Genomic DNA, 17,684 nt, shown 5'->3' with positions numbered 1-17,684 from the left:
CTACATCAAGAAACAGGGCACAGGGAACCAAGCTGTTTTAACTATTCTGGAAGGGATCTACTCCTCTTTCTGAGAACCATGAATTTGGTATTTAGCATTTGGCAATTTGAACTAGTGAAAGATACACAGGCAGGAGCTGTGCTTTCCCTTCTTAGCAAGAAGAGCCAGGGAATTGTTAAGGAGTCAGGGCCAGCAAGCCAGGAGGCATAGCAGCAACAGTGTTCATGGATCTGCCACACCCACTAATGAAGGCCAGGGGGTTCATGAGTCCAGCTCTTTGAAGCCACTCCATGAAGCTCTTACTTCATTGATGCACAGCATAGAAGAGGAGTCCTGACTTAGCGAGAAGCCCAAGTAAAGTCTTTTATGAGGTGAGGGACTCATCTGAGGAAACATAACAAACCAAGGGGGAAGGGCTTTTGACAATCACCAAATGAGTAATTGAAAAGGGGCTGCCTTCCACGTCCACACCCTCTGCGGAAGGGGTATAAATGCTCCCCAGGGGAAGGAGACCCACAGCCCTGTGGCTTGGAGAACTTGGACTCTGTGTTCAGCCAGGTGCCTTGCTCCCTCCTGCACCATGCCTTACAACTGCTGCCTGCCCAACGTGAGCTGCCGCTCCACCTGCTGCACCCGGCCCTGCGTGCCCCCCAGCTGCCACACCTGCACCCTGCCCGGGGCCTGCAACATCCCTGCCAATGTGGGCAGCTGTGGCTGGTTCTGCGAGGGCTCCTTCAATGGCAGTGAGAAGGAGACCATGCAGTTCCTGAACGACCGTCTGGCCAGCTACCTGGAGAAGGTGCGCCAGCTGGAGCGGGAGAATGCGGAGATGGAGAGCCGCATCCGGGAGTGGTGCCAGCAGCAGGTGCCCTTCGTGTGTCCCAGCTACCAGTCCTACTTCCGGACCATCGAGGAGCTTCAGCAGAAGGTGAGGGGATGGCTGCCACACTGTCTCCTGCAGGAAGTTGTGGGGAGGGAATCTGGAATTTGATTAAGAAACAGTACGAATTCTTAGCTAAAGTCTGGCTTTTCCATTTTTTTCTTGAGTACCCATTTTGTGTGAGGCTCAGGACTGTTAAGCCTGAATATTTGCATAGTGCTAGTCTATGTGCAGGAGCAGCACTTTGCATAAAGAAGCTGTAATTAAAAGCCGCTTCCAAATGTTTGCATGCATTGCCAAGCTCCAGATTTATTACCCTGAGGTAAGAGAAAAGGCCTGAGCCCAAGAAGGAAGCTGAGGAAGCAGAACATTTTGTACGAATTGGACTATTTTCTCTTTTCTTCATCTGGACTTTTGCCTACCCTGACTTCTTGTTGCTGTCTTCTTCTGGGCACCTAATTATCCTGATTGTATTCCTGACCTGGATGCCTCTGGATTTCTCCTCCTGGTGTTCAGTGTCTAGCGAGGGCATAAAATCAGAGCGAGTGGAAACCACCTTGCAGGTAGTGGTGCTAAGCAACCCAGGATGGCTGGAAGGGCATGGCTGCTTCCCTGACCCAGCCCCTGTAATGGCCAATTACATATTTATCTTCCCCACTGGACTAGAAATTTCTTGAGTGCAGGATCTAGAGTTTACTCATTTTTATATCTTCAGCTCCTAGAACCATACCACATTTATGGTAGCTTTGTTTTGTTTTTAGCGAGAGAAAATGAGCACATATGAGCCAGGGTAGGGGGAAGCAGAGGGAATGGGAGAGAGAGAATCTTAAGCAGGCTCCATGCATGCTCAGTGTGGACCTATGGTAGGTTTTTAAAAATAATTGTTAGTTATTATTATCAGCCTCTCTTGCTCACACATTTCAATATTCTTTTTTCAGTTTGATTTTTCAAACATTTATTGAGCACCTATGGCACATGGACAGCATGTAATAGTCTTACATAAGATTCGCTGTGATTTCTCATTCCATTCCTTCCATGTAAGTGAATTGGTAGGAATTGCTGTTGGTTAAAAATAACCAATCTCATTCTAGATTGTTTGGGGTCTTCTAGATCTTGTGCAGCAAGGCAGAGAACGCCAGGCTGGTGGTGCAGATCGACAATGCCAAGCTGGCCTCAGATGACTTCAGGACCAAGTGAGTGGGCAAGTAGGGTATCCTCTCTCTTCTCTCTTTCCCTTTAACCTCTCCTCAACGTTGACAAACACAGACAAAGCTTTTCCCTAGATGTTTTCCCCAGGATCCATAGAACCACTGCTCTGCAGAACTCAGAGCTTCCCTTCTCTAGATTCAGACCCTCCCTCTCTCGCCTCTGTGTAAGGTGACATCCTCCAATCTAGTGTAGAAGTCATAGCTGCCCTCCTCCCCACCCCACCCTGATGCTCTACTATGCACAGAAGGCAATCAGGTGGATGTGAGAAGTGTATTAATTTTGGAAATCTCACAGTTTATGAACTTTTGTTCCCTAAATCCACTGGCTCCTTATTTATCAAAAAAAAAAAAAAAAAAAAGATTACCAGTGCATTTTCCTCTAGGAGCTACGGCTTGATGTTAAACACCTAAATGAAACAGAAGGCTGTAGAAATCACAAACCCCAATTTCCAGGTGTGTGACAAACCAATCCACACCAGAGTCAGGGCCAGGTCCATTCCCGTCTGGTGGGTCCCTGACGCCCCTGTACCACAGGTACGAGACGGAGGTGGGCTTGCGGCAGCTTGTAGAGTCAGACATCAATGGCCTGCGCCGGATCCTGGATGAGCTGACCTTGTGCAAGTCTGACCTGGAGGCCCAGGTGGAATCCCTGAAGGAGGAGCTGCTGTGCCTCAAGCAGAACCACGAGCAGGTGAGGTTCTCCAAAGAGCAACCGGCTCCAACTTGCTGAGGCCTGTTTCCAACTGCCAGAGGGTATGGGAGAGACTCAACTAACCCGAGGGGTCTGTCCTCCAAACAAAAAGGGATTTGTAGAGAATGAGCAATTGAAAGCTTGTGTTATGAGATTAGGAGGTTTCAGCCAGAGATAAGAATGAGAGTAAAGGAAGTTGGCAAGCCCAGGAATGAGGAAAGACCAGCAGCCAGGCGGCACCCACAGCCTCTTCCACTCCCAGGCCAGAGAACACCGCGCTGCAGAGATCTTGTATCCCAATTCCCCATTTAGCAACTAGAGAGGCCAAGATGGCTCCCCAGCAGAGAGGGCTCCACAGGAAACAAAACCAACTCTCCCCCTTCTCCTCCAGAGTTTTCTCTGCTATTCAGTGTGACCCGGAGGAAATGTTGAGCAAAATGCTCACTGTCACTGCTTGGTCAGTTGATAAAGAAGATGGACATTTTATGCAAACCTGAAATACCAGAACAATGTAAATGGTGATAGTTAATATTAATCAAGAGCTTATTGTGTGCCAAACATTGTTCTAAGTGCTTTAGAACTCCAGAAGTATACTCAGCTTACCGATGAAGAACTTGAGGTTTCTAGAAGCTTCTAGAAGCCATAGACTAAGTGGTAGGGATGACCCTCAATTCAAGTCTGATTATCTTCCTAAGCCCAAGTACCAAGCTATGCTGGCTGTGTGAGGAGAATAACCCGGAAATGAACAGACATTTAATTTCTTCAGAAAAAGCTAGATTGATAGAATTGACAAATCACCTTTTAGATCTATTCCATCCCAGATGGCAGATTTTGAAGTAAGCACTCTTTATTTCCTCTTTAGCCAGACTCTAACCTTTTATTGTCATGGTGAGGAATCAGACCTAAGAGGCTCTGTGGTGTATGAGCAAAAACAATGAACTGGGTGCTTGGGGCCCACGGTTTACATTACGGACTATCACACCTCAGTGTAGAGGCCAAATCGCGGCTCTAGACGATGGGTAGCACCCCGAATGGGGGGCAGAAAGAGGTCATGGGCGTGAAAGCACTTTGCCAAGTGGAATACACAGGTTAGTCGCTGATCGTAGAACCCAGTTATGAGAGGATCCGATGGAACAGAGAGGCTTAAAGCTTAAGAATGCTCACAAGCTGATCGGTGATCCCTTAGAAGAGAGCATCTGAACCCTCCGTGATACTTTCCATCTTCCCTTTCCTCCCTCAGGAAGTCAACACCCTGCGCTGCCAGATCGGAGACCGCCTCAACGTGGAGGTGGACGCAGCCCCCACTGTGGACCTGAACCGTGTGCTTAACGAGACCAGGAGTCAGTATGAGGCTCTGGTGGAGACCAACCGCAGGGACGTGGAGGAATGGTTCACCACCCAGGTGGGCATCTCAGCACATGGCCGCTCAGAACCCTTGGGCCCTTGGGGCTCTTGAGGCAGGGTCTGACCCTGTCTTCTCCCCTGTGCTGTTTCAGACTGAGGAGCTGAACAAGCAGGTGGTGTCCAGCTCTGAGCAGCTGCAGTCCTGCCAGGCGGAGATCATTGAGCTGAGACGCACGGTCAACGCCCTGGAGATCGAGCTGCAGGCCCAGCACAACCTGGTGGGTGTTGTTCAGGATACTGTCCACACTCTCCTGACCTTGTGAAGCCTGGGGCTTCTCTGGAACCCCATAGAGAAGCTCCCTGAGGGGCGGCTCTGTGACCTGCCTTATCTTCCCCACACAGAGGGACTCTCTGGAGAACACGCTGACAGAGACCGAGGCCCGCTACAGCTCTCAGCTGTCCCAGCTGCAATGCATGATCACCAATGTGGAGTCCCAGCTGGCTGAGATCAGGTGTGACCTGGAGCGGCAGAACCAGGAGTACCAGGTGCTGTTGGACGTCAAGGCCCGGCTGGAGTGCGAGATCAACACGTACCGGGGCCTGCTGGAGAGTGAGGACTGCAAGTGAGTGGGAAGCTAGTACTATTTCCCTTGGGGGTTGCATGAAGTTCCTGTGGGAATGAAAAGTTATCCTGGTGGAAACAAATAGATAATTTCAAGCTTTTGGTTGGGGACAGTCTGAGGAAGTGCTATATTCTTATATAAAGTGCATTTAGTATTTTCCTATCTCTTCAGCTCATTTCCCCCTAACTGTCCCTCATGGTCTTCTGTCTGCAGGCTCCCCTGCAACCCATGTGCCACAACCAATGCCTGTGACAAGCCCATTGGGCCTTGTGTCTCTAATCCTTGCACCCAACGTGCTCGGTGTGGACCTTGCAACACCTTTGTGCGCTAAAGGGCCCCGTGCCAGGACGACAAGTGTTCCAGAGTCACATCTCAACCCTACTTCATACAAGGGATCTCCTCTCGTGACCACACATTGGACAAAGGAAGAATTTCTACCAGCACCAGGTTCTGAGTGTCCACTCTCCCTTTCACGGAATCCCCTGGCTTGATCCTTCAGATGGCAAAGTCTCCTCAGCAGCTCGTTCTGTCTTCTGAGTGTACAGAGAAATCTACAGCAGGATTGTGCAATATCTATGATCACAATGACACACTTGTGTAACATGTTATGTTTGAACAAATACTTATCTAAATGTGATTTCAAAATAATTACATGAAAGTGTGAGCCGATTAGGCAGGTCATAAAACTGAACATACTGAGAAAAAACATCTTCCTTGTCCCTCTTTTGGTCTTTGGAGATGCAGTCAGAGTCCCTTGTTAACTTCCTAATAAACTCTTATTCTGGCACAAACATGATCATTGTCCTTCTTCATTAATTCCCAAACTGGGTGTCTTGTATCAATAAAAAATAAGTGGTGTTCTTTCATCAGATGAAGGGGTCATGTGACTTCCTTCAAAGGGAAAGTCTCCACCAGACATCACCCACCTGTTGATAAATTTCTTGTGTGGGGAGAAGTTGGTAGCAGAAGCAAAGGTAGATCCACACGACAAGATCCACAAACATTTTCTGCCTAGCTCTGCAGAGGGAAAAGGTGAGAGAACCACAGAAATGGGACCTCATCAGGAGCAAGTGAATGTTGAGACTAAGGCCATACCTCTCGGCCACACAAAAACACTGTATCCTAGCAAGAACTGGAAAAAACAGCCAAAAACTGTCTTCTTCTACTTCTATCTTTGTATATTGGAGAGGTTTTCTTCATCACCATCCCAAATGAGTAATGATGATGTTTGTGCCTAAAATTTCATAACTATTAAAATATGCGGAAATACATTGATCTCAGGTCTAGACTATCAAGTTATGTATTATAAATGATCAAACCACAATGTCAAAAAAGGCTTATTTTCAATCACACTCCTCTCACCAAAGTGTTATTAATGTTGCTATTACCTGTCATATCATTCAATTACAATATTTTTGGGAGGACAAGTGTTTATGCCCATTTAATAATAACAGCGAATATAATTGAAAAAGCTTTATCATAGACTACTTATTCCTTTAAAAATGTTTATTAGTAGCACACAGTGTATGTTTTATAACACACGTAATATTTTACAGTTGTGGTATATATACATGTTATAAAATGCATATTGATAAGTAAACACATTGCAGGCATGTGCTCAACATTTCTTCTGATAGAAGTAGAAGATGAAATATTCCAAAACCCAGCCAACTAGGGAGCCTGAATCACCCAAACTTCTTACACTCTGCACAGACTGAAATATGTCATTTCAAGCTGGTGTAAAGTTGTGGGTGGATATTCTTTAGAATGCTTCATGTGTGAATAAAGAGTTGGAAATAAGACCATTTTGTTTCCATCAAAAAGACCCTTCCTTTTCACAGTGAGGGAACAGCATATTTACACATGTACAATTTTTTTGATATATAAATTCCCCTGAGATATTTATACTGTGTGAAATTGGGTGTCTGAAGCACTGAGTGGATACCATGGTCCCTTCTCTCAAGGTTGTTCCGGGCTGTCAGGGCAGAGCAAGTGCCTTCAAGTCACCCCATTAGAGTCCTGGATTCACAGAGAGCCTCTGTCCTGCTCACCTGGGCCTCATTCTTCCCCCTAATTATCTCCTCTCCCTACAGATGCTGCCTGGGTCCCGGTGAATGTCCTGTTCTCAGTAAGAGTACAAGGAGTTGAGAGACATGGAACGGCTGGGACTTCCCTTAAGCTCAGCACCACTTGCTTGGAGGGACGGACTGCCACTCATGTGACCCTCCTGGCCGTAGGTTTCTCCTGTCCTTTGTGACAAGGAGAAATCAGTAATGGTTCCTAGTCTATGCTGTGCTCAAATCTGACTCTGCTCCTTACCAGATCTGGCCCTTGGGCAAGTCCTTCCCCTTCTCCAAACTTCATGCCTCCTCACAGGGTTCTCAGACACAATTTGGAAAATGCAAACTCTTAGAGCAAGTGCAAAACTACCTGCAAAGTGCTATGTAGAGGCAAATGGTTATTTTTTGACAAATCCAACTCCATTGGTTGGGCTGCTGACTGGGGCCATGATATTCAGTTGAAGAAAGTGACTCTGGAACCAGAGTCTGTGGGTTGGATTCCAGCTTCACTCTTTAAGAGCTGTGTCCTTGCAAATAACATAAACACCATGCTCTCCCATTTCCTCATCTTTAGTAGGATGACAATAATAATATGTTTTCACAGGGTGACTGGGAGGATGAATTGAGTAAATACACAGAAGCACACAAGACTGTGCCTAGCAGAAGTAATAGGGCTGTTAGGAGTCACAGAGTGGCTACCCTCTGGGTGCACCCGAGAGAGGAAGACTTGGGCAATGTTGGAAGGAGCATGAGGGATGTTTCTGACCTAAGCAGAAACTGTTTGTGCACTGTATGGAGATGTAGCAGATGGAGATTCATTGTGTCAGATGCTGAAGACACGTGCATTTTTTGTTTGTGTGTTATGATTCCAAGGCACATTTTTTTAAATTAATGAATTAATTTATTTTTTCAGCATAACAGTATTGTTTTTGTACCACACCCAGTGCTCCATGCAGTCCGTGCCCTCTCTAATACCCACCACCTGGTTCCCCCAACCTCCCACCCCCCCACCTCTTCAAACCCTTCAGATTGTTTTTCAGAGTCCATAGTCTCTCATTGTTCACCTCCCCTTCCAATTCCCCCCAAATGCCTTCTCCTAACTCCCCATGTCCTCCATGCTATTTGTTATGCTCCACAAATAAGTGAAACCATATGAAAATTGACTCTCTCTGCTTGACTTATTTCACTCAGCATAATCTCTTCCAGTCCCGTCCATGTTGCTACAAAAGTTGGGTATTCATCCTTTCTGATGGAGGCATAATACTCCATAGTGTATATGGACCACATCTTCCTTATCCATTCGTCCATTGAAGGGCATCTTGGTTCTTTCCACAGTTTGGCAACCATGGCCATCCAAGGCACATGTTTTTAAAAAGTGTGCCTGGTTATTAGAAAAATTCTTAGAAGAAAAAAAAAAAAGAAAAAATTCTTGGGATGTCTTCAGACCTTCAAAAGCTAAGGAAGTGGTGGAGTCCAAGCCTGTATCTCTGGGAAGAAATGGAAGTCCAACTAATATCTGGGGTAAAATTGAAGAGAAAATTTCACTAAGGTAATATAAATCTATCTTATGTACATATATACACACACCACATACATACTGTATATGTACAGACATATATACACTATATACATATATGTATGCTTACATATTATATATTATTCAATTCCATATTCATATACATATTTAATATAATTAAATACATAACAAATAATATATCAATTAATCTATTATATATTTAGACACACACACAGTATGGAGGTAGAAAGCCGGAAAGCACAGGGGTGGGTGGAGGATTTAGTGGCCATGAGAAGTGGCCAGGTCTGCTAGGCAGGATGGGGGTGGGTGCCTTGAATTCACCTTCAACACTTGCTCAGCCTCTTTTCCACCCCAGGCGCCTCCAAGCCAGCCTCTCTCCTGTATTAGAGCTGATGTGCAGAGCAGAGCCAGGTCTCTGAAAGGCTCTGGTAATGGGATCCTCATAACTGGGGGCAGACTCCTACAGAACAAAGGATAGACATTCTTGCAGATCTGAGAGTCTGTGTCCCTTTTCAGTAGAGGACCCCATTCTTGATCAGACTTTACCAGAGAAGAGTCAGTAGACAATAGTTTTATTAACTTTAAAAACAATTAACATGGTTACAATACAGATCTCAATTAAAGGAAAGTAATCTCATTAACAACAAGTGCTGCTTGCTTAGAATAAGATGAGAAATAAATGAGTCTGGAACTCTTTTTTTTTATAGTTGTTTTTTCTTAAATTGTCTTTCAGCAGCAACACAGAGGCAGGGTAAGAAAAGAGGAAGAGCTCTAACTAAGAATTCTAGTCATCTCTGGGCTCTCCCAGGTTTAGGATCAATTTCTTCTTCCACTGGGCTCTAGTCCACCATCGCTGAGGTCAATGGTTCCAGAGCCAGGTCTTCCCAGAAAACAGCGCTCCCACAGCAAGGAAGCAAGGGCGTCAGAACCCAGGGACTGCCACCTAACCCTGCTCTGCCCTGTGTGTGAAGTAAGCAATGATGGGGCTGGGCTCTGAGCCTCACCTGCTAATGACAGTGTGACCCACTGGACGACAGTTACAGGAGAAGAATTATGGGTTGTTTTGGAGGCAGGATGTTTGCCTCATTATTTTGGACAAGTTTTCAACTTCTCCGACTTCCAGACTCTTCGTCTGAGAGAATGCCTGGGACGCCAGCCTCATGGGGTTGTGATGGTCTCTGTGTCTGGAAGCACTTTCTGAAAACCACATGTAAGCTTTAGTATTATTGTCATTGACGCTTTGACCTTGAATACTGATTCCTGAGCAATCAGAGTCTAATCTTGAGATTGTCTGTTCCTGTGGAACATCCTTTTTGATGGATATAACTCGGGCTTCTGTTTTCCCAGCTTGGAGAGCTCCACCTAAACTCTGTTGGGTAGTATAGGACCAGCTTTCTGTTCTGGAAAGGGGATTAATCTCTTCCACTATTCTGGGCTCCCCTCTTCCTCACTGACCCATGGAATTCCAGCCCCTAGTACAGCATCGGTTTGACATGAGAAGAGGCACCACAGGGAATGGAGTGTGAAAGGAGGCCTTGGGGGAAACAATGACAGGAGTGCAGGGAAAAGGGACATGGGCCTGCATGGTTGTTCTGGCCACTTCTCCTCCTGGATGCACATTACAACCTTCATCTCTTCCAGCCCCTGCACAATAAACTCCTTTTAGATGGTGCTGCTGAGGAGACAAAGAGTGCTGAATCACTCACAGAAGAAGTTATCAAGAGGCCCAAGAAGCATCTGGAAAACACCCAGCAGCACTTTGGTGGCTGAGTGCGAAATTACATTTAAAGCTGGGGCTCGTGGGTGACAGTTACGGTCAAACGCTTTTTTCTGTTCTGTTTTGCTTCAAAGAAGTGTCACTGATATTTAGCAACTACTTACATCCCTCATCAAAACAGGAACATTGGGCAAGAAGGGCCAAGAGTTTCAAGAATTGCTAAAACTGTAGGAAGATAGGATCATGATATGGCCCGTTTCTTGTTATTGCAAAACTTGTGTTGACACCTTTACGTGGGTTGGTTGGCTGTGGCCTGGCCAGCCTCTTATCTGAGCCCACAACAGGTGTGCGAGCTAATGTTCTCTTTCTTTTTCATTCTTTCACGTACGAGGACAAGCCGGAGTGTGTGTGTATGTGTGTGTGTTTAAAATATGATTTTATTTTTGTATTTTTATTTGTTTATTTTTATTATGCTATGTTAGTCACCATAGTATTTAAGATTTTAAAAACAGCTGAAAGATGAAATGAGAAAGACTATAAAGCAAGCCCCAGAAAAATCTTGGGTTTGAAAAGGACTGCCCTAGTTTTCCATCTGAATCGTAACCTCTACTTGAATCTTAGCCCTCGTTGTGTTATGTGGCCTGAGCCTCAGTTTCTTAATCTGTAAAGTGGGTAGAATAATGACCACTTTGTAGCTTTCAAATAAGGGTGGAATGAGATTATGTTGGAAAAGGTGCTGGACTCAATGGCCAATACTTACTAAATGCTCAGTAGAAATCATTTCTGTTCACATCCTTAAGGACCCAGAGGAATCATATCTATGTGCTCTGACTCCCTTTCCTACTGATCAGGACAGGGGCTCCACAGCATGTGATCTATTATGTCCTCCTGGGTGTTTTCCAGGTGCTTCTTGGGCCTCTTGATAACTTCTTCTGTGAGTGATTCAGCACTCCTTTGTCTCCTCATCACCACCCACATAAAGCTACCGTCTAAAAGGAGTTTATGCAGAGGCTGGAAGAGATAGGGGGTTATAACGTGCAACAAACCATAACTTGCCTGCCTGAAATTAATAACCCACTTAGGGCAGATGAAGGAATGAAGCGCCGAGAGGTTGCTTGAGGAACACCACACAGCAAAAAATGCTTTTAACTCATGGGGAGGAGAAGCCTTTGGGTGACTACGAGAGGAACAGGAAGCATGTAGGCACATGATTGGCAGTTTCTAATGAGAAGGGAATAATTCCTCTTTCTCTTAACCCTAGCGTGCCGTGCTTTGATAAAGCACAGCTTCCTAAGTGTCTGCCATAAAAGGCACACAGAGATCAGTCAAGAAATGTGAAAACTCTTATTTAAACTATCTGACTTGAGGACCAGTTGAGGAAGGACAGTGACCCAGATGGAGTCTGAAGGCTGGCTCTGAGCAGGCAAAAGAACACCAGGGGTAGAGTCCCATGGAAGATAAAGAGCAGCATCTGTGCCCCTTGCCAAGGCAGTGTGTCACTCCTACATTAACAACTATGACATTCACAGGACTGGACATGACGTTTGCTGTGAAAGAGCATTGGTGACAAGAACAGGGGCATGGAGTGCAACTTTTGAATTACACCCAGCATGGGGGTGCCTGAGTGGCTCAGGGGGTTAAGCCTCTACCTTCGGCTCAGGTCCTGATCTTAGGGTCCTGGGATCAAGCCCCACATCGGGCTCTCTGCTCAGCAGGGAGCTTGCTTCCCTCTCTCTCTCTGCCCGCCTCTCTGCTTACTTGTGATCTCTCTCTCTCTCTCAAATAAATAAATAAATAAATAAATAAAAGTATTTAAAAAGAAATACACCCAGCATGAAGCAGAGATTAAGAGCTAAAGTGGTACAGCCGCACAAAGGTGAAATTCATGCCAAGCGTTGACCAGCTCTGTTTTGGAAGTGCTTAAGTGGAGACTCTAAAGGTGACCATCATGCCCATGTCACAGGACTGCCCAGTAAACCGAGCCAAGATTTGAGAACTTTGGTCTTGCCTCTGTGTCTCTTCTCTCTACAGAGGGGCTGGGTATTGCTTGCCTAGACATAAAACTGGTCAAAGGTGACAAAATGAGGTATATGTTCTAGAAAGTTTGGGATATTAATTGAGAATCAGGGTGTGTTTAAAGAATCCTTTTTTCTTTCTTTCTCTCATCAAGCTGTGACTAATAATAAATGAAGACCTGGCGAAAAAGTGAATCTCTTTGGTTGAAACAACCAGTTCTTTCAAACTCATACCAATCACGTATCCAATTAAATAAGCGGATTAAAAAATACTAGTTAATGTTTACTCCTATACTTAAAAAAATCCTGGACTTGTACAGACATTTATAAAAGCACAAAGCACTAACAGGATGTACTTATGAAATTCATGACTGTGTTTGGGAAGAAGGGATTGGAACATGCATGGCTAGGAAAGTCAAAGTTCTTTATGTAATCTTTCATGTTACATTTACTTGTTTTAAAAAAATATTTTATTTATTTGAGAGAGTAAGAGAGAGAAAGAGAGAGAGAGAGAATGAGTGGGGGAGGGCCATAGGTAAAGCAGACTCCTCGCCGAGCAGGGAGCCCAGGGTGGGGCTCTATCCCAGGACGCTGACATCATGACCTGAGCTGAAGGCAGACACTTAACTGACAGAGCCACCCAGGTGCCCTCATATTTACTTGATTTTTAAACAAAGAGAAAATATGAAAAAAAATTTAACTGCTACTCATCCTGAGTAGAGAAGCATGGGTTTTATAACAAAGTTTCTCTGTTGTGGTTTCTTTCTTTCTTTTTTTTTTTTTTAATGCTCAGATTTTTTTTTTTTAAGGATTTTGTTGTTATCAAAATATAAATCAGAACACAAAAGAACTGGGTGGAAAAGTGAGCTAATCTCTTCATTTCAGCCAACGGTGGCTGTGGTAATCCTGGGTATTAGACCTTGGAGTCTTGCTGGTAGTGCCTCTTACCTGATGGAAATGTCTGGTGCTAAGGATAGGTTGAGTAACCAGGAGGATATTCATCCTTGAGTTTGGTTCTAATCACCCACAGTCACAAAATGATGGGATGACATTTGTCCAGCTCCTTGCAGTAAGGTAGTGTGTAAAGGTATTTGTGATTTTCATACTTCCTATGATAAGGAGACAGAGGGACACGTGAGTCAAAGGCTTTTTATAAAAGATCTAACTGCTTTAGCTTTGCCTGCAATATCTGAGTTGTTTAATTCAATACCTCAGGGTTCACTGAAGTCAGGGGAAGTGTGAAGACCAGAAAAGATGGTGCATATTGAATGTATACTCTTCTCCATGGGAGTTCCATGAGATTTATACATAATGAGTATTTATACATAATGAGTATGAGATTTATACATAATGAGTATTTATACATAATGAGTATTTCCCTCTCTGTGAAGGACTGGGAAGCACCATATCCAAACACAAATATGGAAATGCTCTCAACTGGAAAAGCATCAATAAGGGTATAGTTACCAAGAGGGACTATCTGTGGGTATGCAGATTTCTCTAAGGTATCTGATTTCATGGATTCATTGTCTTAGGAAACTTTCCTGCCTGGAATGGAGTTTTCTTTTTCAAATGCAAATCCTGGATTTTAATTAATATCTTCCAGTGACATTCTTTGTCAGAAATTTTATAATAAAAGTAGAAAGAAAAAGAGGAGTTGTGAAGTATGATGGTTCATTGTATGTGTCAACTTGACTAGGCTGCAGGATGCCCAGATACTGGATAAAATTATTTTTGGGTGTGTCTGTGAGGATGTTTCTGGAAAAGATTAGCATTTGAATCAGTAGAATGGGTAAGGATTACCCTCACCAGGGTGAGTAGGCATGATCCAATCAGCTGAGGGTCTGATGAGAACAAAAAGGCAGAGGAAGGGTGAACTTGCTCTTTTTATTTGAGCTGGGACATCTGACCTCTCCTGCCCTTGGATATAGGTGCTCATGGTTCTCAGACCTTTTGACTCAGACTGGATCATAATATCAGCTTTTTTGCTTTCTCTGGCTTGCAGATGGCAGATGGTGGGACTTCCTAGCCTCCATACTCACGTGAGCCAATTTCTATAATAAATCTCTTCTTATAGTCTATATCTACATCTATATTTATCTACATATATCTTATTGTTTCTGTTTCTCTGGAGAACCCTGATTATACATAGAGGGAGAGTTCCAAGATGGCAGGTAATGGAGTTTGTGGTGGTGTGTATGCTCCAGACAAAATATAGGCCTGGGAAGATTTTCCTGGAAATAGGAGACAAGTGTGCCTTTAATATAGACCATCTTTTCTGGTCTTCACACTTCTCTGACTTCAGTGAAGCTGGAGGTAGTGCTTTAAATTTGCCTTCATGGCTAGCTGAAAGGGCTTATCCTCCTTCCTTCAAATAATTCCCCTAGGTTCTTGCTAATTGGTAATGAGGGGTGGGGCAAGGTAAGAAATACACTGACTATGCAAAGTTAAAGGGTTATTAGTAAACCTGAGGAAATGGCTGATGCCAGATACCTCTTGGTTTTGTTGTTGGGGAGAAAGGGGAGAAAAGAGGCTGAAGACAATGACTGTAGGCCATGAGGATCCCACATGCTGGGAAAGGATTACCGGGAGTAAGAGGAAGACTGTATGAAAAGAGGACTATGCAATAATATCTTATTCCCATGCTCTTTTTAGAACATGACTGTGCTAGTCCTTCCATTGACATAGACCCTCTCCTCGAACCTCAGTGAGTTTGTAACTACAGAGGAAGTGACACTATGTGACTTCTGAGGATAGATCATAAAAGGCAATGCAGCTTCAACCTCATTCTCCTGGGCTGCCCTGAGGAAGCCCAAGTAGGCTTAGAGTCTTTCCAGATGATGCTCTAGACATCACAGAGCAGAGACAAGCCATCCTACTGTTCTTTTCCAGAATTCCTGGCCCACAGAAACCATGAGCATAATAAAATGCTTTAATCATATAAAATGTTTTATATCACTGTATTTGGGTTGTCTGTTATGCAGCAGTAGCAACTGAAACAAAGACTTTCTCTGGTTTGTCTTCATTGGAAGTGGGAACCAAAAGAAAGCATCAGATAGTTGCACCTTGATTTTCCAGCATCCATGAAATTCTAAGGGGCTTTAAACAGATTTTCTTTTGTCAGCTATATTTCCAAAGATCATCCCTATAGATATTTTTCAGCTTGTCTTTTATTCCTTTAAATATAGCAATGTACTTTATTACAAACTGCATTTGATAAATTCCAGTATCTGAATTGTGGTCTGTTTATGCTCTCTTGTTTCTGCTGGTTCTCACTCACTGTGCCTTGTTTCCTTGTATGCTTAGTTATGTATGACTGCAAATTGTTCACTGTGCCAGTCAAGGTAGGCTAAGCTACAGTTACTGCAGAAACAAACAACTCCCAAATTTCCCAAATCTTATCACAACAAGAGTTTATTTCTTGCTTGTGCTCTCATGTCTCACATAGCCTAGTCATCATACTTGCTTAAGGATCCCGGCTGACAGGTGCTCCAACTCCAGATATACTTCCAGAAATCTGTTTGGGAAGGTGAAGCCAAAGTGGCAAATTGTGCATCAGCTCATATAGCCTTGGTCTGGAAATGATATATGATATGCATCCCTTCCATTCATGAGTTGTTTGCCAAAGCAAGTCTCTTGGTCATGCTTAGCTTCACACGGGATGGACAAGTGCATTCCTGTCATATTTCTGGAAGGGAGAGAGACAGAAATATTTGGTGATGACAAATGATTGCCACACTTATGTTCCTCAGAATATTATCTTTGGGTCTTTGTTGAGGTAAGATGGTGGTGTGTCCTCCAGAAAGGATTTGCATTTGTTCCTGTCAGTGCACTAGAGCACTACCAGTCAGAGGCCTCTTTCAAATTATGGCACACAAGTCAGTTGTGAATGACAACTTTCCTTACAGAGCCCTGATGGTAGGAGTGGTTGGGCTGAGTTGATGTCTGGGTCACTATTACACCAAGCTGTGGCCCTTGAGGGTCCCAGATTAAGGGAGGGGAGCATCTCCTAGGGGAATCTCTACTTTGGGTAGGTCCTGGACTTTATTTTCTGTTTCTATCTCCCAAAAAGGACATGAAAACTACAATTCAAGGTTGTCAAATTCAGCAAAAGCTCTTGAGGGAGAAGCAGTGTCAGTACTCAGTTCACTTCTCTGAGTACCTATTTTTCTTAGTTCTTTGATAATTATTGGGTCATTTGTACTATCTTGTCAGCTCTGTGATGCTCTTAAGAAGATTCAAACTTAGAAAATACTACAGCACATTTAGCTGTTTTCATAATGCAGGTTAGTCCAAATAACCTAGCTTACCATCCCGTCTGAAACAGAACATCTGGAGCCATCCCGTCCAATGCAGAAGCCACTGGCCACATGTTGGCTCTTTCAATACAAAGGTATTAACTTTAAATAAAAGTTAAAAATCGGTTTCTCCATCACCTTCACCACATTTCATATGCTTCATGGCCATATACGTCTAGTGGAGTCCATACTGCACAGAGCAGATATAGAACATTTCTATTATTACAGAAAGTTCTATTGGGTAGTGCTGCTTACAGACCTGAGATTGAGTAAAACAGTGATTGATAACAATGAAAGATGAATAAGGAATGGCAGCAGAGACCCCAGTCTCTTCTAGTTGACACTTTTCACTGAACTGAGTTACAGGGTGTCATTTCTCATTTATAATTTTATTATTCAACAAATATTTATTGAGTGCCTACCTTATAGCATTTAATTAAATGTAAACTGGTGAATAAATCAGCTATGATCTCTGTGGTTGTGGAAAATACAATTACAGAAGATATTCTTACTCTAAGGCTTACCTTAAAATAAAGAAGCAATTCTCCGTGGTTCCTTCCAGAAAGCCTAACATAGAGGAAGAGCGATGGGCTCCAGAAGCCAACAGATCTGGGTTTAAATCCAAGCTCTGGGTTTAAATCCAAGCTCTGCACATTCTAGTTAAAGCAATTGATCTCCATTAGCCTCAGTTTTCTCATGTACAAAAATGAAAGGATCATGATGTTTATTGTATATAGTTATCTTGAACATTAACCAAGAAAATACATATAAGGTACCTAGTGCAGTGTCTGGCACAATGGGAAAGGCTGCTACTGTACTTCCTTTGCCAAGAGATGGCTAATCGAACACATGATTTAAAATCAATTTTGTATAAATATAATAAGCTTCTCACATAAAATCAAGTTTTTGTTGAGTTGCTTCTGGTGAAGCCAGAACCTGCTTGTCTTGACTCCAAAAGAAACACCAGAAACTGCATGTGTAATGTCACCCAATGAACACTAGAGGCCGCCAAAACAGAAAGCAGAAATAACAGAAAGTTACTATGACTCCTGCCCGCTCTACCTGGTTCTGTTCTTTTTTGCACACTTAGCACGTATTTAATAGGCACTCACGGGCCCTAATTAGGAAAATCAGGTCGTTTTTGTCAGCAACATCTGCCACACACCAAAATAAATTCCCGATGGATAACAGCAGTAAGTGTAAAAAAAAAATGCACCTATAAAAATTAAAAAAAAAAAAAAGTTAATAGGTGTCTCACTTAGTGGGAAGACATTTCGAAGCACAAAAGCAGCAGAAGGGAAAATGCCGTAG

At 43.6% G+C, this 17,684-nt stretch overlaps 1 protein-coding gene across 1 annotated transcript; it reads left to right on the top strand.

Moving 5' to 3' along the window:
* Nucleotides 1-580: 580 nt before the first annotated feature.
* LOC116875948 (keratin, type I cuticular Ha3-I) lies at nucleotides 581-5,077 on the top strand. The gene is made up of 7 exons (XM_032871790.1): nucleotides 581-928; nucleotides 1,991-2,073; nucleotides 2,623-2,779; nucleotides 4,020-4,181; nucleotides 4,276-4,401; nucleotides 4,526-4,746; nucleotides 4,960-5,077. Exons 1-7 carry the CDS (start codon nucleotides 581-583, stop codon nucleotides 5,075-5,077), a joined length of 1,215 nt encoding a protein of 404 aa, XP_032727681.1.
* The last annotated feature ends 12,607 nt before the right edge of the window (nucleotides 5,078-17,684 follow it).

This window comes from Lontra canadensis, unplaced genomic scaffold (genome assembly GCF_010015895.1).
Source record: "Lontra canadensis isolate GAN:19392208 unplaced genomic scaffold, GSC_riverotter_1.0 scaffold43, whole genome shotgun sequence".
Lineage (NCBI taxonomy): Eukaryota > Metazoa > Chordata > Mammalia > Carnivora > Mustelidae > Lontra > Lontra canadensis.
This window is presented reverse-complemented; position numbering and strand designations above follow the sequence as displayed.